The sequence below is a fragment of the Nicotiana tomentosiformis genome, chromosome 11 (assembly GCF_000390325.3).
Source record: "Nicotiana tomentosiformis chromosome 11, ASM39032v3, whole genome shotgun sequence".
Classification (NCBI taxonomy): domain Eukaryota; kingdom Viridiplantae; phylum Streptophyta; class Magnoliopsida; order Solanales; family Solanaceae; genus Nicotiana; species Nicotiana tomentosiformis.
Genome location: NC_090822.1, coordinates 26,725,621 through 26,750,594, shown reverse-complemented (window position 1 = coordinate 26,750,594; position 24,974 = coordinate 26,725,621). Strand labels below are relative to the sequence as shown.

The 24,974-nt window shown below is 36.6% G+C and overlaps 2 protein-coding genes across 4 annotated transcripts; one reads left to right on the top strand and one right to left on the bottom strand.

The window, feature by feature from the left end:
- Positions 1-6,181: 6,181 nt before the first annotated feature.
- LOC104084985 (pentatricopeptide repeat-containing protein At4g33170-like) lies at positions 6,182-10,034 on the top strand. 3 transcript variants are annotated; one of them, XR_683734.4, is made up of 4 exons: positions 6,182-6,415; positions 7,338-9,479; positions 9,562-9,632; positions 9,754-10,034. XR_683734.4 is itself a non-coding variant. In XM_009588950.4 (2 exons), exon 2 carries the CDS (start codon positions 7,459-7,461, stop codon positions 9,229-9,231), a length of 1,773 nt encoding a protein of 590 aa, XP_009587245.1. In that variant the 5' UTR covers positions 6,182-6,415; positions 7,338-7,458; the 3' UTR covers positions 9,232-10,034. The 3 variants fall into 3 exon arrangements, 1 of the variants encoding a protein (XP_009587245.1); XR_683733.4 differs by having other exon boundaries at positions 9,562-10,034; XM_009588950.4 differs by having other exon boundaries at positions 7,338-10,034.
- A 1,802-nt stretch (positions 10,035-11,836) lies between these two features.
- LOC104084984 (pre-mRNA-processing-splicing factor 8A-like) lies at positions 11,837-24,211 on the bottom strand. The gene is made up of 26 exons (XM_009588949.4): positions 23,531-24,211; positions 22,784-22,907; positions 22,582-22,674; positions 22,104-22,494; positions 21,031-21,511; positions 20,149-20,939; positions 19,958-20,043; positions 19,680-19,862; positions 19,237-19,551; positions 18,383-18,687; positions 17,845-18,299; positions 17,565-17,691; positions 16,990-17,231; positions 16,763-16,886; positions 16,478-16,667; positions 16,289-16,396; positions 15,741-15,994; positions 15,001-15,617; positions 14,817-14,923; positions 14,459-14,713; positions 13,890-14,363; positions 13,535-13,696; positions 13,251-13,448; positions 12,843-13,121; positions 12,472-12,714; positions 11,837-12,336 (listed from the first exon to the last, which is right to left on the bottom strand). Exons 1-26 carry the CDS (start codon positions 23,920-23,922, stop codon positions 12,145-12,147), a joined length of 7,188 nt encoding a protein of 2,395 aa, XP_009587244.1. The 5' UTR covers positions 23,923-24,211; the 3' UTR covers positions 11,837-12,144.
- Positions 24,212-24,974: the final 763 nt, after the last annotated feature.

Below are 24,974 nucleotides of genomic sequence, written 5' to 3'. Positions count from 1 at the left end.
TTCCGGAACCGAACGTCAAACTCTAGATGAGCTGCCAAATTTCACGTACGACTTCATTGGATTGAACCTTTTTTTCTTCAAATATGCATTTGATATTTTAAGATAAGATTTATAAATTGAAAGTAAACAAAAAGTACTTCCTATTGCTAAAATTTTTGTTGTTAAAGAAAATAATAATTTAAATCTCGGTTAAAGTCAAAAACTTAGTACTATCAAGTATCAACAATGGCTGATTGATTTTTCAAGATATTCATTGCTATGTTTTCAAACGTACTGCAATCAATATTATACTGTCCCAATTTATGTATCATTCTACCATTTTTCTGTCCCAAAAAGAACATTATACTTTTTAATTAAGAATAATTTAACTTTATATTTACTATTTTACTCTTAATGCGATGATTTATAACCACACAAATATCTAGAGCTTATTTTAGATCATAAATTTTAAAATTATTTATTTTTTCTTAAATTTTGTGATGAGTCAAATACCGTCACATAAATTTAAACGAAACAAGTAAGATCTAATAGTTAAAAGTCGATCACACCCCAAAAAAAAAAAGAGGGAGGGAGAGAGAAAGAAGCACAAAACGTGAACTCCAAATTGGTGGATGTGTTGAGGTTTTATTTTTTAAGATGTAATATTCTTAAAATGAGGGTGAATGGGAAATGGAGGGAAAATGAAATTTTGAGTAAAATTTTAAGTTTCCCCTCTTAACAATGAGACATTGTCCCATATTGGAAGTGGAAGACATTTTTGGTGGGTATATATATAATTGCTCTTCTTGTAGCTCTTAAAGAGTTAAGAAGAAAGCAAGCCTCGCGCCGTCGTCGTCGTCGCTCGCTCGGCTCGGCTTCGGCTTTGATCGATTGATTGATTAATTTTTTGGACCAAATTTATTTGTTAATAGTAAATATTAACGTAAGATTATCCGTATTTGTAAACGGATATTTTCCAATCCGTGTATTGATAATTTGGCAGCCGGATAATGGTCTTCCCACCATGAAGTGCTTGCTCCACAAATATGAAGTGCTTGCTCCACAAATATGTAATGCTTGATCCACCATGAAGGGTGGACGTTTGGTCTTGCACTCCTTCTTGGCTGCTATATATATGAGCAGCAAATGTTGAAGAAATACTCAACTCAACATACAATTCGCTCAACAAATTGGCTATACATTGCACTCCTTCCTCTCAGAACTTCCATACGTTTTTCTGAGTATATACTCCTTCGTTCTGCATTGTTTTTTAACTTCAAACAAAGCAACTGTAAGTGTGATTTGCTACCGAACTTTGTGTTCGCCGAAACACTGGGGTTTGAAGTACCGCTACACCAGTGTGTTATTCGTTCTATCCTGGGAGGAAATAATCCATTACCTTGGGTACTAGGAGGGGATTAAATTCCTTAAGGAAACACTGTGAATTCAGTGGGCTCGAATTTATTATTATTGTTTCATTACGTTAACTTATATTTTGCAGAATTAATATTTACAAATACAGCAATATTGACCGGGAATAACAGGATGAACTACACCCAATTAGTAGAACAAACCAACTTCAAATTTGATTCACAATTTCAAGTAAACTACTGATTATTGGTTACTACACAGTTGGTTTCCTAAGCAGAAATGGCGTCAAGATTTAAATTTAATGAGTTCAGGTTATAGTTTTTAAAAGTTAATGAGTTCGTGTTCTAAATTAATAATATATAAGTTTTTAATGAATTAGATAAATATAAAATTTAAACTAAAGTTACTAATTTCGGACGAATCTTTCACCGATATTGCTAGCTCCGCCCGTGTTCCTAAGACTTTAGTACATGAAGTCTCAGATATGATTATTTTTCCGCTTGACTTACAATTTTACGATGTCTAGCATCTCTATTTATAAATTTTCTATTAATCTGCTACGAATGAGAAATGTTCTACACGTGCTTGAATTAAAGACTTCTTATAGTTGAGGCTGTCCAGAGGCAAATACCAAATTCTGATGAACTACAATTCCGTGCTTTTAATTCTTTAATTGCAGTAAATGACTAAATGTTATAGTATATATATATATATACATATATTGAGCAGTGGCAAAACCAAAATTTTCGTTAAGGGGTGTCAAAATATATAAAAGTAAATATATCAGAAAATTATGGGGAGTCAATACATAATATATATATATATATATATATATATAATTTATTTTTTTACCTATCTACATAATGTTATTTTCTCGCGAAGGGGTGTCATTTTACACTCCTTCCTATAAGGGGGCTCTACCACTGATAGTGAGCTTGTTCAGTTTTGACTTTAGTGAATAATTGATTATCAAATAACTAATTTTTTGTTAGCGTTTAGACGTAGATTTGACTAAAACTTGAAAAAAGAGTTTTTTAAATTGTGTTAGAAAAATAAATTTTGAAAGTTGAAATTGTGTTTGGATATGCATTTTTTTTTTAAAAAGGTTGAAGTTTTATGAATGGAAGAAAAAATTCTCCCAAAAAAAATTCTAAACCAGTTTTAATTTGGGAACTTGGAAAAAAATTATTTTTTTTCCAGAAACTGATCATATTCCATAAACAAGCAATGTTTCCAAGAAAAAAAATTGAAAAAAATTACCAAAAATTATGATCACACGGGAGCGAATCATATACAGTAAGTCAATAGACGAACAATATTTAGGATTAAAGAAAGTGATTTAATTAATCCGGAACAATTCAGCTAGTCCTTAATTTTAATTACTTTTCTGAACCTGAATTAGAGCATAATCATTGCCACCGAGAAATTAACATTCGGACCAAAAAAAGCAAAAAACAGAAGAAAAAAAAGAAAGAAATATTGTACTAACTACATTTCCCCACCTTAAAAACTGTTCATGAATAGGTTACACGAATATTTATCTGCAAATTACCAAAAAAAGAATAATATTTTATCTGCATGCTACATATCTCTGAGCACACTCGTGAATGTCTGTCTGATTACATAATGAGAAAATATTTTTTCCACTTACTTTCTCTCTCTTTTAATTTTATTTTTTATTTTTTGGGGTGGGGAAGGGGAAGGTCGGTAGTGGCATAATCATTTTTGTGTCAATTTATACCTTTTCGGCGAAAAATTATAATTTTTAGTTAGGTAATTTTTTTATGTCTATATAATTTCCTGGAGTTATTCGTATATTTATCTCATTATATTTTGACTTCTCTTAGTAAAAATTTAACTTCATCGGATATTTTATTTTATTTGAGAAAGGATTTAAGCAGAAACAAATGTTGTCCAAATAACTTTATATGAAAAGGACTGAAATTTATTATATTGCAACATGGGGAGCAATTGTTGCTATCACAACGCGACATCGCTCATGGAACGTTTTGGCTGTTTCATCGTCAATGTTTAATAGGAGTACTAGTTTTCACGTTCAAGTGGCATATGTTTCTTTTTCTTTTTCTTTTTCTTTTTATCCCTTATCCTCTATACTATTAATCAGATATACTTCGATTTATCGTCATGAAAATAAAAAAGTATTTGGTAGGAAACACATTGGATTCTTTTATGTGTTATATATTTTATTGAGCTACACAAGTTATGTGAATATCTTTTGGACTTAGAAACCTCGTCACTACTTTTATAAGGTTAGTCAAGATACTTACTGAGTACAAGAGGTCGGTTGTACTTACACTATACTTCTGCACCTTGCGTGTAGATCTTGGAGTTGAGTAGCTGTTGAAGATAAAACCTTGAATTGAAGACGTATCAGCGTTTCGGATTCAAGCTACCTCTTGTTCAGTCTAGGACTTCTTTTCTGTTTATGTAAACTTCAAATGGATATTGTATTTATTTTTCGGACCAACTTTGTAAATCCAAATCTTAGTGGCCCTTGACCTATACTACCAATTCATGGGATAGTTGTACTAAATTATTTCACAATTTTATTAATAATATTGATGATTTCTCGTTATGGTTTTTAATATACTCTAAATAACGTAAATCTAAATTAATAAGACTAGTGATTCTGAATAAAGGAAAACAAAATGAATTGAAACTCATATAAGTTGGAGGTAAAGATTGTGTGTCAGTTGTGGATGGAAAATGTAGTTATTGGGTTCTATGGAGGGCATCATTTTCAACATGTGATATGGATAAATAAGTAAAAATCAATAAATTTCAACAAATATTAAATTTTGATCATAAAATCTATTAAATAGTACAGTTAAAACTTTGGAATGTTTGATTAAAAAATTTCTCAATTATAAAACACATTGTTATTTCAAGATGCGATTGTGACTCGTGAATAGGGAAAAAGTGTGAGTATGATGATCAATTAGTTGAATTACCTATTCTGGATTGTGATATATAGCTATTATGATCGTATTGTCTTTGACTTTTCTTACACCATCAAAATCACCAAAAGTTACTTTTTGCAATAAAAGCGATAAATGATTGTCTTCTTTTTCATTTCACATAAGAATGTAAAATTGATATTTTTGGAATTTAGTCATCTTTTTTCATTTCAATGTGATCAAGATACAGGACGAGTTAAAAGTATCTGTTTGGTCTTGGGTCAACTTTTTCAGTAATGACCATAAATAAATTATACAATTGAATTGGTTCCTTGTACAATAAAAATATTAGTAAGTCTCCCTTTAAATTCATTTGTTTCATCTCTCTTTTAAAGAAAGTAAAGTTAAAACTCTTTGTCAATTTTTCGTAATTAGCTACCAAAAATTTTGAGCTGAAACTTAAATGTCGTAGTAAGAGCGCAGTTAGCCACTTTTCAGCTATATAATTTGAAACACCAGGATATTATCATGGAGTTATATATGTGGAATTTAAAACTTTATGACAATAATTGTTTTTTGATTACAAGTGCCAAAAAATAGCTATTTGTGAATTTTATTCCAAAAAATGCGATTACAGAAATTTTGGCATGTATTAGCTACCTTTACACATTAAGCCCGTCGCTACAAAAAGAAATAAAAATCTTATGTAGGTTGAAACGTGAAATTGACCATTTTGTTAAGTATTTGATATATGAAAGATTAAAATATAAATTAAAGTAAGAATTTACCACCAAAAAAAAAATGTGGCTCAATGTCACATTAAGTTTAATCGGTTATATGAATCGTATATATTCTATTATATTCCATAATAAAGTATTATCAAATTGTTAGATTTAATTTAAAATATTTGATAGATTGCCGAATTTTGATCACATATTCATTTTAAAGCAAGTCATATATGGTGAATAGGATTGTCTATTAAGCTCCTAAACTTCAGATCCAAAAAGTGCAAGTGATAAACTTGAGAGTAAAGTAAAGTGAAGATCCATTTGGGAACATGTATTTTGAAAAAGCTAAATGTTTTTTTTAATGAAAGTAAGGGCAAAATATTCCTTTAAATCCCAGACAAGCCTAGTTTTCTTTTAATTTTAAGCTCTATGAATTGATAGTGTAAAAATATATATATATATATATATATATATATATATATATATATATATATATATATATATATATATATATATATATAATCAGATCATTTATAAGAGTAGTTACAAGTAAATCTCTACAGTAAATGAAAACTGGCAACAAATTAAAATTTTGATAACTAAACTACTATCACTAACCTATACTAGTAGTCTAAAAAATCAGTATATATAGCTCCAATTTTTTATTTTATTTTTAGATTTAACTTATATATATCCAACAATATGTAAATTTTTACGCTATCAATGAATTTTTACCTGTAATAGCAAGTTAATAACTATTTTTATCAGAAAATTAATTCATAATATTTAATAACCTTATTTATAATAACTTAATAAGTGACCTGATTGTTTAAATATTTTTGAAAAATTAACCTAAATAGCCATCCACCAAATCACTTAAACTAAATATAGCCGGCAGATGTATAATATATATATATATATATATATATATATATATATACAATTTATGTATATATGTGTGTAATTGTATATAATCAGTATAAAATTTATGTATAGTGGCTAGAAAAAGTAATAGAGAATCAAGCCGGCTATTTGTGTAAAGATCCCCCTTTTTTTTTTTTACAGAGTTGGGCTAAATGTCGACAGCTATTCAGCCCATCTCATCCAAATTACGGATCTGCTTTACTGCCCATATATGATTTTGAAATATTAAGAGAGAGCTCTTTCCATTATTATTAAAAATGAACTGAAAATAAGGGAGAGAAATAAATAAAGATACAAACATTTAAAAAAGAAATAGTAGTAAATCTTCTAATAATGATCCAAGATTAGGTTTTTAGTGTCAAACTTAATTCCATTGAAAAGGGTTTTTGGAGAAATTCTTGAAATTGTGCTTAGGTTAGCTTTCTGGGAAGAAGAAAGAAGGAAGAAATATGAGATTGACCCAAGTTTGAGTTCTTGTTCCACCTTACTTCATAGGTAAAAATAAAAGTTAGCTTTCCAACTTTTATTTTTATGAAGCAAAAGGTCGATTTTTTTTTTTTTTATGGGGTCTATAACTTGTTGAAGATGAAATGCAATTAACTTGTCTATATGTTATGTTAAACAGCTATAGATATTTGCTTGTACATTTTAATAGAATTATTTGGTGAAGTTGCATAAGTCCTTTTGTTTCAAAGAACTTGTGTTGTTTGGTTTGGTTACTGTTATCTTGGCTAGTTTTGTGAATGCAATAGTAAGATTATTAATCTTGTTTCTTACTTATTAAAAAGATACGATTATTAATTTTGTTTCTTACTTATTAAAAAGATACGATTATTAATCTTGTTTCTTACTTATTAAAAAGATGCTTGATTTGTGCTTCTTAAAAAAAAAAACAGATGCTTGATTTGTTTATGTTTTTGTTTTTTGTTTAATGTAGTGTCTATATGTATAGAAGCTACATGAAATGTCAAGATTCTATTTTTCACATATTAAGAGTAGTTTAAATGTACAAGGAGTTAATGACAAAAAGTATTGAAGTGTTCCTTTTTTTTTTTTTGGGGGGGGGGGGGGGGGGGGTTTACTATTTTCTTTATTGAAGTGTAGTAATGTTGTTTGGAGAAAATAAGAAGGAAAATAGGACCAATTTAGGAGTTAATGCCGATGTGAAGTTAATTATGAGAACAAAATGGAGAACGGAAAAGAGTAACACAGAAGGGTCGAGTAAGTGGTTTTATTGGATAAACTATGGTTTCTTTTATGTGAAGTGTGTTTTTGAAATATTTGCAGTTATGTGGGGCTTCCATGTGATTGACCTGATAATGAAAGAACAGAAACTAGTACTTAAATTTGAATTTGATATGATCATCAACTGTTTCATTTTTGTCCTCTGCCCTTATTCACCGAACCTTTCGTGCAGGTGTATTTGCTTGCTAAGACGTCCGTGTTTAAGTTTTTTAGTAGATGAAATTCTTGAATAAAGGACATTTTTTATTTAAGAAATGCATATTACGTAAGAACTTCACTTAGTGTTGCGGTAAATGGTACCAGAAATTCTTGGTTCACTATTGCATCATTGCTCTAAGACCAAGGCATTCCGTTATGGCCTCTCTCTTCATGCTGCGGCGATCAAGTCAGGCTTGCGAGATGACGTTGTCATATCCAATCACATCCTCAACATGTATGCCAAGTGTGGAAATATCAACTTTGCCAGTCAAGTTTTTAATGAGATATCCGAGAGAAATCTCATTACCTGGTCAGCCATGATCTCTGGTTATAGCCAAGACGGGAAGCATCTCATGGCTATCAACCTTTACTCTCAAATGACACTAGAGCCCAATGAATTTGTCCTTGCTAGTGCTCTTAGTTCATGTTCTAACCTCTTGGCCCTGAAACTTGGTAGACAAATACACGCCCAGTCTATCAAATTAGGCTGTTCGTCCATTTCATTTGTGTCCAACTCTCTGATATCGATGTACATGAAAAATGGTCAATGTGGTGATGCTCTTTCGGTTTTTGCAAGAACACCTAACCTAACTGATGTCTCTTACAACGCAATTATAATGGGTTTGGTAGAAAGTAGTCAAAGAGAGAAAGCATTTGAAGTCTATAAGTGTATGTGCCGACAAGGGTTGGTGCCGGACTGCTTCACCTTTGTGGGCTTATTAGGAACCTGCAATTCTGCAGATGATTTGGGGAAAGGAATGCAATTGCATAGCCAAACGATGAAGCTCAAACTTGACGGGACTGCCTTTATAGGCAATGTAATAATGATAATGTACTCAAATATAAACTTGTTAGATGAAGCTGAAAAGGTTTTCAGATCAATCAAAGAGAAAGATGTCATTTCATGGAATACTCTCGTTGCTGCTTGTTCTCGTTGTGACGATCATTCGAAAGCATTGGGCGTTTTTAGAGAGATGTTGGAGTATTTTGATGGAAGGCCTGATGAGTTTACCTATGCTAGTGTGCTTTCTGCATCTGCTGGCATGGGTTCTATGCAATTTGGGAGGCAAATACATGCAAATATTATTAGAACAAGCTCAAGTGTAGATATTGTTGGCGGCAATGCACTTGTGAACATGTATGCTAAATGTGGCTGTATTCAGTATGCATATACAGCTTTTAGGCTAATGACTTGTCATAATCTTGTTTCATGGAATAGTGTCATTGCTGGATTTGCTAACCATGGCCATGGAAAAGAAGTTATAAAATTGTTCGAGGAGATGAAGAGTGTCGGTTTAAAACCTGATTCTGTCACATTTCTAGGACTTCTAATCGCTTGCAATCATGCAGGGCTTGTAGATGAGGGCCTAGATTACTTCAATACCATGAACGAGATTTATGGGGTTACTCCTGATATTGAACATTTCTCTTGCCTCATTGATCTACTAGGACGAGCTGGGAGACTGAAAGATGCTGAAGAATACATGCAAAGATACCCTTTTGGGCATGATCCAGTTGTTTTAGGTTGCTTACTTTCAGCTTGTCGGCTGCATGGTGATGTTGTAATAGGGGAAAGAATGGCTAAAAAGCTCCTACAGCTTCGGCCAGTTTCAACTTCACCTTATGTTTTGTTATCAAACTTGTATGCTTCAGACGAGAAGTGGGATAGTGTAGCAGAGGCAAGAAAAATGTTAAAGGGCTGTGGTTTAAAGAAGGAGGCTGGTCATAGTCTCATTGAAGTGAAGGGATCTGTTGAAAAGTTCACAATTGGCGATTTCTCTAATTCAAGGATCGAGGAAATCATGAAAGTGCTTGGTGCTTTAGGCTGTGGATGGGATGAAGAAACTTTTCTCCTTGATTCAGCATAAAAAAGGAGTTTTGTTCCTCATTCCACTCCTTCAGCACTATTGCAACAGCTCGGTTATGCCTATTGTTGCAAGCATGCTGTTTTGGTTTTCTGTACATGCTGGAACAGAAGAAGCGTATCAGACATGTTCGTGTGCAGTTGTATGGAGGGGAGTGGTCGCGGTCTGTTTAATCTGATGTTTTTTGGAACTTTAAACTCGGCATGCATGAAGAGCTTCTGAAATGACAGATTTTACTGAACTAACAAAAGGTACAGACTTATCTTCTTAATCCGCTCCTTTCAAACAGCTTTTGGTCTTTCTAAATTTGATCCTTGGAGATGAATCTGGCAGTGGCTTCATGATGTAATTGGAAGGCTTGGTTTTCGAGCTGTTGTTCTGGAGATTAATTTGAAACTGCTTAGGTAACAGCTGATTTTGTGCCCTCATTCTTTAGGGATAGATTTGGCATTATGATACAACTGACAGAAATTTGCCGCTAAAACTGCAAGAAAAATCTTAAGTTCTTTGACCTTTCTGTTTCAGGTATGAATCTGGTAGAACGAATAAAATGTTTTTATCTTTTTGAAACTAGTTTTCTCTATTGAGATCCAGTTGTCCTTTCCCTGCATTCCATACTTGAATTCCTAGCATCTTATGTATATTTAGAAATACCTTTGACAGACTGAACGAAATGAGATTTGCTTTTGAAATTTGATTCTTTTCTGTGACTATCAACTTTGAGCTAGAAATAAGCTCTAAGCATGTATACTTTTCCAGGTCGCATAGGAATAGTATATGTTTCATATCACTTTTGAAAGCTTAAATGTCTGCTCTAACTTCTTATATATCATGTAATGTGATGGAAATAAGTGGTTTGTTGGCTATCTATCCGATCTCCTGTGGAGAAGAGCAATCATGTGGTTTAGTTCTCTTTACGCAACTGAAGTGAATTTATGATATTGTTTCTTTTTGTGTGTTACATTACAATAGTAAGTTTTGGTAGAAGGTTATGTCCAATGGATTTGCCATTTCTCTAGCATATGTTTTTCGGAGAGTAAGTTACTCCATCCCAGAATGTATCTCTGGGCCTATGTGAGCATCTAACAACCTATTTGTCGAACTGGAACTATCCCACCTTCCCTAATTTTCTCGACTAAGCAAGGTCAAACACAATGAAACTGATGAAATGATGCGCTTCCCTCTCCTGCTTCTTAAGTGTCTGTATAATCTTTGCTTATTTCTCCTGATTTCGATATTGATGTTGATCTGAACATTACTGTTGGAATTGATTGTCTCCACTCATACCGGCTTCTCTTATTTGTCACTTTTCTTATCTGAGTCGATGTAGAAGCAAATAGAGACTGCTTTGTTCTGCATATTTGATGTTCAGATTATTGTTGTGGAAGTTGAGATGCATAGCTTTTGCCTTTGCAAGTGACATTTCCATCCAATTTCTTGGAAACTATCCTGGACAGCTAATACAAGCAGGAAGCTGCTCCGACATCTTTAACAGTATTATTGTGGCCTCCCTAAGTCGCTGACATTTTTGCTGAGAGAATCCAAGATTTAAATATGTTAGGTTCTTACTATTGAATCATTACACTTATTATGGGCTCAAAGTTTAACTTTTTCTGAAATCCCATAATTTAAATTTCTTATATGAAATTATAGTAGACTTTTTATCTATGCTCCGTGTTGAAAATGCACGGTTCAGTTGACCAGTTAACTGTATGCTCAACCCGCTGCTACGTGCTTGACTCCAAGCGAGAAATAAGCCTTTCCAACGGATTGGTGGTGTAATAAACCTCCAGTCGCGGATCTTTGTTTTCATTGAGGCAAGAAACTTAGCTCGTTTTAGAAAGGAGATAAACTAATCAACAAGTATCACAAGATAGTGTACAAATTAATTTTGTTTTGATAACTATGGGCGTTGTTTGATTTACAACTAGTTAAACATGTCTTCGTAACTTATTCGAGAAAAGTGCATTGGAGAGGACATGCCATGAGATACTTCACCGACATATAATCTTTTGTAGCTTAACGTCAACGTACGTACATCTGTTTGACAACATGCAACAATTTTCTTGAAAATTGCAAGAATTTGTGCTGCCAAATAATCAAATCCATTACGCCTTAGGTTCCCATACAAGTCAGCTGCTAGAAATCACAATTAGTAAAGATTGCTGTAAACGATACAAAGGGAAGTTCAAATGAGACGAGCATATGACAAATATCACCTTTTTCAGGAGTTATACATGTCCGAAAAACATGCAACTATGCAATATCTCAAACCTTTAATATGAATAAAGACATTACTAGCATTTAATTCATTAACATTCTAAACCTTACACTGTTCAGTTGCATTGCTCTGGGCATAAGTGGCATACCCAAGATTTTGTACAAGCAGGTTCAATCTTAGAATTACATAACTTTAATAGTAAAATAGTTGTCAAGTGAGTTCAAATAAAATATTTATACAAAATTTACGCAGCTTTAATCCTAATTTATACATATACATAGTATTATTTTTTTGATGAAGCGGGTTCAGTTGAACCCGCTTGCCACCACGTGCGTCCGCCACTGCTGGGCAAAGGCTACTACAGCAACAGGATTAAGGGAAAAATCAAAACACCAAAAACACGATTTGCTTTCTCTTAGTGTACAAACATCTGTTGTTTTGCCGCATCTAAAAGGTGCGAGCTAAATGCTAAACCACAAATTCGAACCGCGACATCCGCCCTTCGATAAAAAGTATACAGCGGCATCAAGCTACAAATTCATTTCATATATTTACAACTTGTAGGTTCCATCTAATATCATCAGCCACTACACTATGGACTATAGCTGAGACATACCACAACAAAGTCACCACTTGATTTGACTTCCCAAAGACCTGAGGGTAATCTTACCAACATATATTTGAATGGCAATGTATTATGTAAATGTATCTTCCCGATCTGCCTCAGCAGTATCACCTTCCTCCATATTGCTGAATTCCAGGAAATGTGTTGGTCGGTGATCCTCATTGTAGTACTCCCGAGGTGTACCTAACTTCACCCCGTACTTCATGCTAACAGTGTGCTTCACTCCCATGAAGTTGTAATTCCATGGACCATTATCAGGTATCTGCACAACAAAGTTACATTTAGATTCAGTTCTAGACTTAAGTGGCATGGAAAGAAGCAGGGAGATGCAGGAAACATGGGACGGGAGCAGCAATCAAATATCCAACTGAATAATCCACAAGACTAGCAAACTTACCATGTAAAAGCCAAGGAATCGGTCACTCAACAGCATCTGGACCTTCTCGTAATGAGTCGGCAGGTAACCATGAGGGTTGCTTCCTGTATCTTTGTTAGCACGTCCCCATTCATACCCTGTTGGCGTCAGCTTATATGCAGTTAACGAACAAGACCCTGGTGTGAAACTGCATGTCAATATAATACACTTCTCTCCATCCCAGTGTTTGTTGTTCTCCAGGATCCGAGCATGTGAAGTAACATCCTGTTATTCAGAAGATTTACCCATCAGAAGAGCTATGCACAGAGCAATTGGCTAAACAAACCCCACCTAAACCCTGGAATATAACTCATTACAGCTGCACAATAAAACAAAGATGAATAGAAGTTAACCTGTGGAGACAACTGAGGAAGTTCATTTGGTTGTGTGTGCATCCATCCCAAAGGCTCCAAGTCATTGAGAAAATCATGCTCTGGAAGACCGGAAGGTAGATGCACCTGCTGATGTGTCCCCCACTGTGGAGGCATTGCAATACACCGGATTTCCTTCACCTGAGGATTATCTGGTGGACTTACACCATATAAGTAACCAGCAATTTGTGTCCGCAGATCGGCAATGCAAATGAACTTCTTCAGAATATTCTTTGGCATGATGTACGTATATCCAGTCTCCTGCACAAACAGTTAAAAACCAAAATATTAACACTGAATTTTTTTTCCATTTTAACAGTGATTCTACTAACAAGGTGCTAAAGGTATAATATGTCTAGTTAAAACCACATATTGCACAGCAAGTTTTACCTTTATGTCCTCTGAATTTACATATATGTGGTTCACACGGAGATAGAGATTTGTTGCAGAAATTGCTCTCACACGCCAATCTGTTTTAGAGCCAAAGGCAGCTTGCTCATAGGGACTTGTAGTAGTAACAATCAACTCATCACCATGGACATTAGTGGTCTTTGTGGTAACCGCTGTCAGTTGACTTGCTTCCTTGGCCTGAAAAGATGATGCACATTAGCAACTGAAGCTCTAAAACACAAAGGGGGCACATTGACATGTACTAGAAGGACCAAGATGATTACCTGTTTCTCAATCTCGGCTATCTGTTGTCGCTGCTGGGATGGAGGAGTAATCTCAGCTCCAAGTATAATATCACGGATCTCAGACTGCGTCAATGCTGATGTGTTGACATTGTTCTTTTTTGCATAGTCAGAGAGAATGAGATCTCTAAGCGCTACTTCAACCTGCACCATGCACAGTCCAGAATCAGAAAGGATTCCACCAAATTAAAATCAAAACAATCTCACAGGTGTGCCGCTGAACAAGCTAAAGAGAAGATTAACCTTATGAAGTATAAAGCCACTAACAAAAGTTTCTTTCACAATATCACAGTCTATCAATATTCAAGGAGACATAGGCACATTTTCCTAAACATACCTTCATCCACTGGTCATCTGTAAGTGAAGGCCAGATGTGGTGAGGCTCAGTAACGACCGACTTGTCAGGCTTGAGTAGCATCTTAGCCTTTTCATTGTTCACATGAAGTGCACGCAGGATGAGGATGAGCCTGGAGAATGCTGTATAGGACGAGATGCTCTTCAACCAATCATCATATATGTTGAACAGAACCATTTGTGGCTCCGTAGCCTTCAGTATAAGATCACCGAATTTCTCTATCTTCAAACAGGCCTGGAATGGTAACTGCAGCTCACTTCCTTTGATAACAATATTCGGAAAATCGAGCAAGTGGACCTCCAAAGGATCAAGCATTCCTTTCCTAGTCACAATAATTTGCTTAGGTTGTTCTTCAACTGGCAAAGACCTTACAAGCGCAGCCACTTCTTCGGCTGTTTTCCACTTGGCCAGCTGGCCAAGACGCTTTTGCCCTGCCCACACACTTGTGTGAATGACCTGTAAATGAAAAACACAGCACACACATCAGTTAGAGGACAATGGAGTTTGCCCAAGAGTAAACAAGAAAATTACGGTCGAACAACCGCATTTACCTTCAAAAACAGTTGTCCTGTCCTAGGATTGAAAATGAAAATTGCACCATTTATGGGCTTTGTCGTCAGGTTTCCCTCAAAGGTCTTGTGGATGGTCACTCGGTACACATTTGTGTCATCAACAAACCATATAATTTGATTGCTGAAAATCTCTCCATAATTCTGAGATGATAAATATGGTTCTGTGGGCTCTGAAGAATACAATTGCAACCCTTTCCTTATGCGCTCCCTCAGAACATAGAGTGCAGGATTTGACTGCATAATGGAACATAAGGATGTTAAGAAACTTTCAGCTGCAACATATACTACAAGCAAACCAGTTCATGAAAATAATGGATGATTGAAAGGGGAAAAGTACCTTCATAATCTTGTTCATGGCTTGGGCAAGCAATGGTTTTGAACCAGGGAACCAGTTACCAAAGGCGGAATGCAAGTTGTAAGCAAGGTCAAGTCCAATCATTACACCTGCAAAAAGAAATAACTATAACTTCTCTGAAAAAGGGAATAAATTCAGTTGATCACTAGATGCACATGTGACATACCAGTAGGAGATGGATAAATAGACATGTTGTCCGTTGTGTAATCCATGAACTTTGCTCGTGTATAACGCTCAATATCATGAGAATCATAGTCACCCCATCGAAGCTGCACATCTATCCAGTATTTGTTACTAGCCTTCTGGTCAAACACATCCTTCGATTCGGCCACAAGACTAGGTTTTGACATTGGCCATCTATGTGCAGCAAAAAGGAGGATGTCAGCGCACGAGCTATTCATTTTGTAACTCTTTCTTGGATGAATTGTTTCCTTCTGTACGGTCTCAATTTCCAACGCATCCAACTCTTGATCCAAAACTTGGCAAAGATCCATGACAACACTCTCATGGATCTTCTGCCACAAATGTGCACGGAAGATCTGTATCAAAGATATCTTCAGAGTTGGAATCTTCCCATGCATAAATATCCCAGTCAGGTCCAGCTGTACTTGGAAACCAACATAGACATTGGCCCTATTTATTGTTGGCGACCACCAAAGAGTAAACCTACGATTAGGGATTTGATTAAGCCCAGATCGTTGAGCATTAGTCAGTTTCTTGTACTTCATAGATTCCTCAAAACCTGAAGCTTTCTCCCAGAAAAGACCCTCCCAAGTAGGGAAACTGAAATATCATCAAGGAAATTAAGTTAGTAAAGCCTGCACCAAAAGGTTATGCAAACTCAGACCACACAATCCAGTTCAGAGAGTAAAAACATTTTGGCTCCCCAATAATATTAAAACATACTATGTTCCTTTGAATAATGTATGCTCAAGAATTCCTTCAACTCCTCCAAGAGCTTGAATCACATCAGTACGATAGTTATTCAGGTTCCATAGCTTTCCATCATGCCTCTGGTGTGTCCACCAGAATGGATTCTGCTTAAGAACTTGGTACTGTTTAAAGTCTGTTCTCACTCTCCATCCTTTGTCATATGCAAGGGTGTGGCGATCCTTCTGGAACAATGTATTGATTCGAGGTATTCCACGATCCCATGAATCCTAATGAATCACAAGAGAGGAAAGTTAACAAAACCGGCAAACGGTCAATTGCCAAAATAACATGAAAGCTGCAAGCTCCCCCCCCCCCCCCCCAAATGCTAACTAGCTAATGATTTGTTTTTGTATTTTGTAGTTTTCTTTTCGGCACCACAGTGAAAGGAAATTCCAGATATCACAAATGATGTATCTCGTCTCGGCCTACTAACCACTTAAGAAGTACAGCAGACAGTGAAGAAAAATTCCAGTGGTCCAAATGACGCAAGAGAAAGTTATCAATATAGGAAGATTACTCACTTCCAGATCTTCAAGGGTCAAACGCCTATTCTGTGCCTGGGCTTCCTGCCTTTTCAAAGCATACTCGGCCCAAACTCTCTGAGAGTCAATGAACTCACTCTCCCACGGCTGTCAAGGAGTAATAAATTAGTATTAGTAAAACTAATTTAGGTAGAGAAGAGAAAAGTCAAAGCCAGTATCAAAAGTCACCTGTATGTATCGATAAAGATTTGGAATCAATTGGTCCTCTTCATGGCTCATTCCACTTCTGAAATGTGTCACGCCAACATCTGTTTGCTGACTATACCTAAGATCACTCTGCGGGATCAATATGTGACCCATTGACAACATTCCCAGCCCTCCAATTTCCTTTGGCGTGTAGAAAATAACAGGAGGAAACCTAAAGCATATTCATCATTAGAAGAGATGTAGAAAATACATTTACTGAAAATTCAAATAATTTCAGCATACGCTCACACGTATTCAAGAACTTACCTACTGGGCATTTTAGAGTTCAAACCAATCTTAATACGAGTTTGTATCTTGTTTTCACATTTGACCAGCAGGTCCAGTAATTCTTGGGTATGTACTGTTGCTTCACGGAAATATGTCATGAGGCCTACAAGAATAAACCAAAAACCTTAGTGACAAGGATCCACTAGCAAGAGCCAAAGTTCAGGTTTGAAACAATTAATAGGCAGAAACTCAGGACAAGATATTACCAATAAGAGCAGTGTTCCATTTGTTAACAATCTTTGTGAATGTTGTAGAACCAGAGGACATGAGGATCTGCCTGACACGATTCTCAAACACCTTCATGTGCTCGTCATCTACACGCAAGAAAGCAACAGCTGTGCGTTCCTTAGTCTGCTCATTTTGTAGATTCCAGACTCCGTCTCTTGTATTGCTGAATGCCTCTTGGGTCATTCTTATCTTAGGCAGTATCCGAACTTCAAATCCACACCTACATAATCATATCAAGGTTAGCTCATTAAATAAGATCATCAACGCTTCCCTTTAATAAAGAGTAAGCCGTAAACAGCTCATCGCGGATGAATATTCTGGTGAACCTTTAGCAGGTCTAAAATTAGGAAGATTAAGACACAAATAAGTTCTAACTCCTATCCCAAGATATTAGACACAATGGATTCTGGGGTAGAATTCAAAATATGGAATTATCCAGTCCCCATCACTACCCACCCGCAAAAATATCATTCGAGTACTCAACAGGATTCTCTAAATAGATATCACCATGCAAAAAAGCTATAACAGACAACAAACAGAAAGATGTACGTACATGCTGAAGAGCAAGTTTGGGTTATCTTTGCTATAAACAGAGACAAAGCTGTTTTCCCACTCCAATGTAGTAATACTTCTAGGCAGCCGATTCTTCATGTCCCAGAAGACACTTCTCCCAAGATTAACTGAAATTTGAATTTAACCAAAAAGAAAGTCAAGTTTCACAGTACAATGAAAATAAATCAACTCTCATTAAATTTACCTGTAATCAGAAAAAAATACCAATTACAGAAGCTCAAAATTAAGGCACAACATAGAATAGCATATATGACAATTACCATCATGCTTCATGAGCCTCATTCTTGCGTCCCTTGGCCAGCATTTCTTGTTGTTATAACCAACCATGTTTTCATTGTTGGGATCAGGATGCTCAGTAAGATATCTTTGGATAAGGTCCCGAGCCTCTTCATGAGTGAAGCGAAATAATATATGCACCTTGTCAATGTAGCGAGAGTACAACCGGATAGGATGCCTCGTTTCCACTCTAGTATCACTAAAGGTTATGAATTCATTGGGCATCTGTGGTGGACCAGCAATTTCACTAGCTCGAGTTAAACCTAGGAGCAAGAGATCCAACACAAGCCCATAGTACTGTACAACAAATGAAGCAAATTGAAGACCACGTATTAGCCCATATGAATTTGTGTGACTCATATCTTTGTAAGACAGCACAACGTTGTTTTTTGCAGTAACATAATCAGCAATATTGTGGTCCAGCACCAAACGCAGAAGCCTACAAAAAAATTAAAGTAGGTTAATGCAATACCCAAAAAAGAAAAGAATTTCTAAGTACCAGCAGCTCTCAACAACAAATACCTGTTCAACATGGTCAGGTCAATCTTTTCAAAGAATTTCTCAAACTTCGTCTGCAGCATCACCACACACTGTCCTTCACTGGTGTCCCATACTCCTTGCAAATTGTTTATGCCTTGACACCATTTATACACTAATAGTGGTGGTGGCTCTGAATCGGCAGGCTTAATCCAATTTGGGAAAAGATGGCGCTTATCACCTTCATACCATAGGTACTGATCCAGGTACGCATCAGTAATCTTCTCAAGTGGTTCGATCTCATAAACAGGAATCAGGTAACTGTACAAGTCCATGAACTCTATGCCAACCTGTGAAATGCAATCATCAGTCCATGCTTAAAGAAAAACATTCTTACAGAGACTACCAAACTAAATAAGCAGGGCTCTCTTCAGCAACTTCCAGGAAATGATCAGAGCACACATCTTATCTTGTTTCTCTAACCCAAATTTCAATTAACTAATACACACACACACACGCACGCACGCACACGCACACACACAGAGAGAGGTAACTCCAATATAAATTTAATCCTAGCAAGGATTTTCTCCAACATATCATAGACCTAGGTTTTTTCAGCAGAATTTACATGATACCAAATTTCTGTGTGCAAAATTATGGGCCAACTGGACCGTGGTATGGCAGCAGTAGCACGAGTGGTCTAACTATCTGATATCCCTGATTCTTGTATGACCTTTCAGCAATTACTCAATTTCGTTTAGGCTATTTGGATTAAGTAAATACTTAGGACATAAACTTTATAAACCTAGGATAATGCGACAAGATCATAGTTGCTCCCACCAAATCAGTACATTGAGCTCCTTAACACTCAAACATGTATTTCAAACAGTGAAACTTACTTCTTTGAAGGCACGCTGAGTAAGCAGGTGACGCTTAATCCTTGACAATGCCTCATGCGGATTATCATAAGCTTGCTCAATGAGGCCCAACTCTTCCCTTTGCTGTTGGTTTAACCTCACAGCCACACTGTAAGATTCTTTCAGTCTCTCAAGGGCAAGGATAAGTAGCTTCGTGTCATGCTTGTATGACAATGGAGGGAATGGAATAGGAGAAAACTTCCTCGACTCCAACCAATGCACAGTGGTAGTATAAATAGCTACTGCTTCTTCTGGAGTAACATATGGGCCGTCTTTCAAGTAGTTATGTTGCCGCTCCTGTTAATTGAAGGAAATCACAAAGCAACATGAATTACCACCAAGCTTATCTCCAATAAGCAGATGTTATAAAACCAATGCACTTTTCTGAGTAAAAGAAACCCACAGACAATATCAGTAAAACTCACCTGTTCAGCCTTCAGCCAAAGGCGGGTCAATCTTCCAAGGTTTTTACGACACACAGTCTTGTCAACAGTTGCTCCTCTTCTTATACGTTCACGGTTGTAGTGAGCAACATTTGTCCACCAATCAGCTTTTGATTTGACATAACGAAGAATCATGTTCTCAATAGGAACAGGCAAACCTGGGACCTAATAAAACAAATAGCCAAAAAAAATTAATTGAATAGATATGTAGTCTAAAGCGAAACTCATTGTTACAGAGGGGGAAAGGAGAACAATAGTACCTTCCAAGGAATATTTGCCTTCCAACAACGCCATGCTTCACTTAGATGCTGCAAAATGGTTCTCGCTTTATTTTGCTTGATACCCTCTACAGTAAAGAGGCACTATATTAGCAAAAAGATTCGGTCCGAGTAAAGTAAAGAAACAAAAGCATCCCAAGAAAGATGGACAATCAATGATAGAAGATTATCACCTGGCATAGCATCAAGGACATCATGCATTACTGCAGCACGGAGCTCCAAGTCAAAGTGGCTTTCAACACGTTGCTTTGTGACAGTTTTGGCCACCCCCTTCGAATGACGACCCTCAAATTGCCTCGCCAGTAAGTTTCCCAACCATCGTTCCAGAAGAGGCACTATACCCCGAAGGAAGAATAACCACACCCTCCACATAGGTGCCCAGAAACCACAACCAGGACCTTTTCCAACTGGCCCAGTATTGAATCGATAATAGATCAAATGTTTCAAATCCTTACACATTCGAATCTGCCTCATAAGCCTATACTTGTAACGGTACATACCCGTCAATTGACCAACATGTGAAAAAATGTATTGCAATCCATCTGCCAGCTGAAATGCATCAACATTTCCCAGACGGAACTGAACATTGGCATCAACAACTAGCTTTGTCAAACGCAGAATTTCACGACAAAGGTGGAAAGCATTACCAAACCGGGATTTCTTACGTTCCTTTGTAGTTAATGTCTTAACAGGCTTCAAATTAAAATTGTAATCAAGGTGAAGATAATTCAGGTTTTTCCTATGGATCAAGAGATTCAGCATATTGTATCCCTGCTTGCAAACTTGGAGACCAGCTTCAGCCCAATCAAGTTCTGTGGTTTGGAAAAATTTTGTGGCCTGAAGTGAGCGGAAAAGATGCTTCTTCTTCTGGGCCTTGGGAGGTCTATGATGCAGCTCATTCAACACAAAACATTTCAGTAGCTTCTGATAACTGACACGCACCTTGACAGGATATGATGGAGGACTGGAGGAAACCAAAATAGATAGTTAAACACATTTACAGTATAATGATTAACTTGCTATAGCAAAAGTAAAAGTGAAGATGGAAACCATACCAATGCTCCTTAAACCAATCTGACACAAGGGGTATATCTTCAGCACGCCTTGTCCGACCAGATCTCATGTTAAATGGGCGTGGGGCAAACAACAGGGAAATACCAGCAGCAGTAGTATCAGTATAGATTGGAGTCTCGTTCAGCAATGGCTCAACACCCTCAGGCAAGGTAAAGTCATCATCATCGTCATCCTCAGGAACTTTCTTCTCTCGGCGGTCCTTGGTGACTATGGGATGTATAAGCGGATCATAATAGAAAGCAGGTAGATCTGGATCCTCTGTTTTTATGTACATGATCATCGGAGTGTGATATATACAAAGCTTCACCTTTCTTGGTCTGTTGTTATAGAGGTGAGGGAAGGCAATTCTGTATTCTGTCCTCAGCGGTGACCTGATGATCAATTTGTTGATATCATTAAACTCATTCCAGTCTTCATCTCCTTTCTCCATGTCACGATATAAAGGTTCGAACTTGGGCCCACCTGCAGCATAAAAGAAGCTTCTTAGTGAAAACAGCCCACCAACCATGAAGATTCAATACAACAAAAATAACTACGCCTTTATCCCAAACAAGCTGGGGTAAGCTAATCCTCACCGGCCATGTTACTTCATTTAAACTCATCTCATGCCAATATTAATGTATATGCATGAAGATTCAACACATACCATGAAAAATTATTCCCTAATCCAGCCCACCCTAGGCCAGGAAAAAATGGACAAAAAGAGATGCTAGAAGGCGATCCTGTTGGAATGTGACACATTACCTAGATCAGGATAGGATAGCCAAATATGCAGGGTGAACATGGAAATACCCAAACAAATACTGAACAGATGGGAGAACTCACCAATATCATAATTGGTTCCTGAACTAACTAGCACTCAGGTATACCTTCTCGATAAGATTATGCAGATACTAGGCAGAAAAAGAAAACTGAATTTATTGGGAGGATACTGATCTTCAGCTAGGCAAGCTGAAGCAGTTCAGACCACTAGCATTTTAGGGGCACACCAAATAGCTATGAACTTAGAAGACAGAAACACGTAACTAACGACTCAATTGAGCATGTTCCTTACCAGGTATGCACATATTCAATGCTTTAGCAGTGAAAAAGGACTCCATATCAAACAAGTAGAAGTAATTGCGATCAGTCAGATCTGAAAGCAGCTGTCCAGCCAGCCGGTGAAGTGTAGCCATTATAGGGAGGGACAAATGCCACCTGCGGTAACTAGGACCGTTAATAAGCTTTGTTTTCACCAATGGCTTATGGTCATAAAACCAGTTATAAACAGCTGAATCTTCTTCTTCATCCATCTCCAACTGGATTGGCTCCAAAGGATCAACATCCAAAAGATTATCAGCATAATCTAATGGAGGCTCCTCATCGTCAAAAGGAGGAAAACGCATTCTCTTGAAATGCCGCCGGTCTCTCTTCTCCCTTCTCATCATGATCCACATAGTGCCCCACTGCAAGATTTTGTGATTATGAATCAGTCCAGAATATATCGTTTAGTGGAGTTAGAAAGAAACCAAAGCAGGGGTCCAGTAGCATACCTGAGCCAGATATATAGGTTCAACAACCCATGGTATCTCGTTAACAAATGTAATAGCACCAGTAATGTGGTACAGTATTTTCACATCTCGAACCTGTTAAAACAAAAGGCATTATAGTAGAATAAAATGAAGATTCAACTACTAGAACAAGACACAACACAATTTGTCAAAATAAAACAATCAGCAAGGCTGCAGGAAGTACCTGCTCCCACGGCATAGGCATGTTCTCAAGGAGTTTGTAAACAGCATGAGGGACAAATTTAAGAGCTCCGAGATACACACGTTTATCATGACGATATTTTTTTGATGACATATCCCCATGGTCCCTGTAAGATGCATGAGCTCGATAAGCAAAGGAGAGAAAAATACAACAATATCACACTTCATAAAGCTGAGCAAACATTATCATCAAAGTCATGATTTATAACAGTAAAGGTGATGTTGAGGCAGAGTAGAAAACCCCAGTTCTTCTATACTGACATCTGAACTTTAAGGGGATATTTAGGTATGGGTTAAGGCACTTGGACTACTATCCTATCAGAATTCACTCAGGTAACGAGTTGTTTTTTTCCTTCATTCTCTCTATTTAATTTTTAACAGACCTCATCATTGGATGATTTCAGGTTCTGCTTTCCAGGTGTTCTAGAAGTTGGTTGCCCCCATGGTGCAAGTGTTTAAATTCATTTACACACATTTTGAAACAACAAAGATAGTCATGAGGCCCCAAATATTAGAACTCCAGAAACCACATTGTTAAATATATATAGGCAAAAAAAATTATTTAACTCACATCTACTAATGCATTTATTCACGATGCAAACACCTTCCAGACTCCAAAACAATTACCTAATAAACTAAACCACAACACCTCATAAATAGATTACCTGCATTTTCTGATAATATACACCTAAAATGCACAAATTTAACGAGCAAAAAAGTAAAAAATTACCTAATAATCTTGCGAACATGCTCCGGAGGCATATCCTCCTTTTGCGTCTCCACAAATCCAAATTTGCGCTTATCACTATACCGCTTAGAGTTAAGCTGCATCCATTTCCTAGCTTTCTCTTCAAGCTGAGCCTCAGTTGGCAAAACAGTATAAGAAGGCGGTGGCAGAGGCGGAGCCGGTCCTCCACTACTACCGCTTGTACCAGGAGGCATCATTACTGGTCCTGAGCTTGTACCTGGAGGCGGCGGCATCATAGACGGAGGAGGCGGTCCTCCACCAGGCGGAAGCGGTTGCATCATTGACGGAGGCGGCGGTCCTCCAGCACTACCGCTAGTACCTGGTGGTGCCATGTTACTATTGTTCCACATATCTTGTCCGTTTCCACTCCACATAACTACTTCGTGAAAACTCGAAATCTCAAACAACAAAATCTCGGTTTATCTCTATACAGAGCATTGAAATACAAAACCCTAGCTGACGTACGAACCTCGATATACGTCGGATGTAAAAATGTTACCACAGATTTTGGCTCACCGGAGATTCACGGTGGTTCGGTGGCCGTAAAAATGGATTCACAGAGGCGACGACGGCGAGCGAGGGGAAATAGAGAAAACTGGCTTCGGAGCTGGCTTATGGGGGTTTTATATCAAATCTGCTCAAGACCGACTTGAAGGAGTGAGGTTTAGCAGAAGATTTAGCTATTTTCCCCCTTTTTGTCATAATATTTTATGGTCCTTTGTCCATAAAAAAAACTTAAAATGTATTTGTCCATAAAAAGTTGCAATTTTTCCAAAATCAAAAAGTAATTTTGACTACTTTCTCAAAATTTATCCCCAAAAAAGAAAATCCTCGCTCACAAAAATGCAACATTTTTCAAGTAAAATATATGTTCAAATATAATTTTAAATTCTAAATAATATTTTTTAACTTAACTTTAAATATTCTTTTTTCAAAAATTATAATTTTTATGTCCAAACGACTACTATATTTCGACATGTATGTTTTTGTCATTAAAATTAGAGTTGGGGTTATTTTTGTCATTATATTGCCTTCTTCGGGTTAATTTAAAGTGTCTACAAACTAGCATTTCATTCTGAAGTAGCAAAGCATAATTTGATAACCACCGCCATTGCAGCAAAGCGCATCAACCAAAGTAATCTACCATTGCCAAAGCAAAGCACCAAAAAAGAGCAGCACAACAATAATTTGCACTAATTCACCATTCACTTCTTTGTTATTATTTGCAATATATGTACTTTGATTGCTAATTTCCCTACCTCTGGTGCATTGGTTAATTGTGATCGATATTCTCCGTTCCTTTTTTTGTTGCACCTATTTCTGGCTTTGACATCTAGATTTCTTTAAAGCTTGTCCATTTTGATTACAACTTGTGTTTATGCATGTATGGAAATAGATAAAGTTATAGAGTGTCGGCAAAAATTTG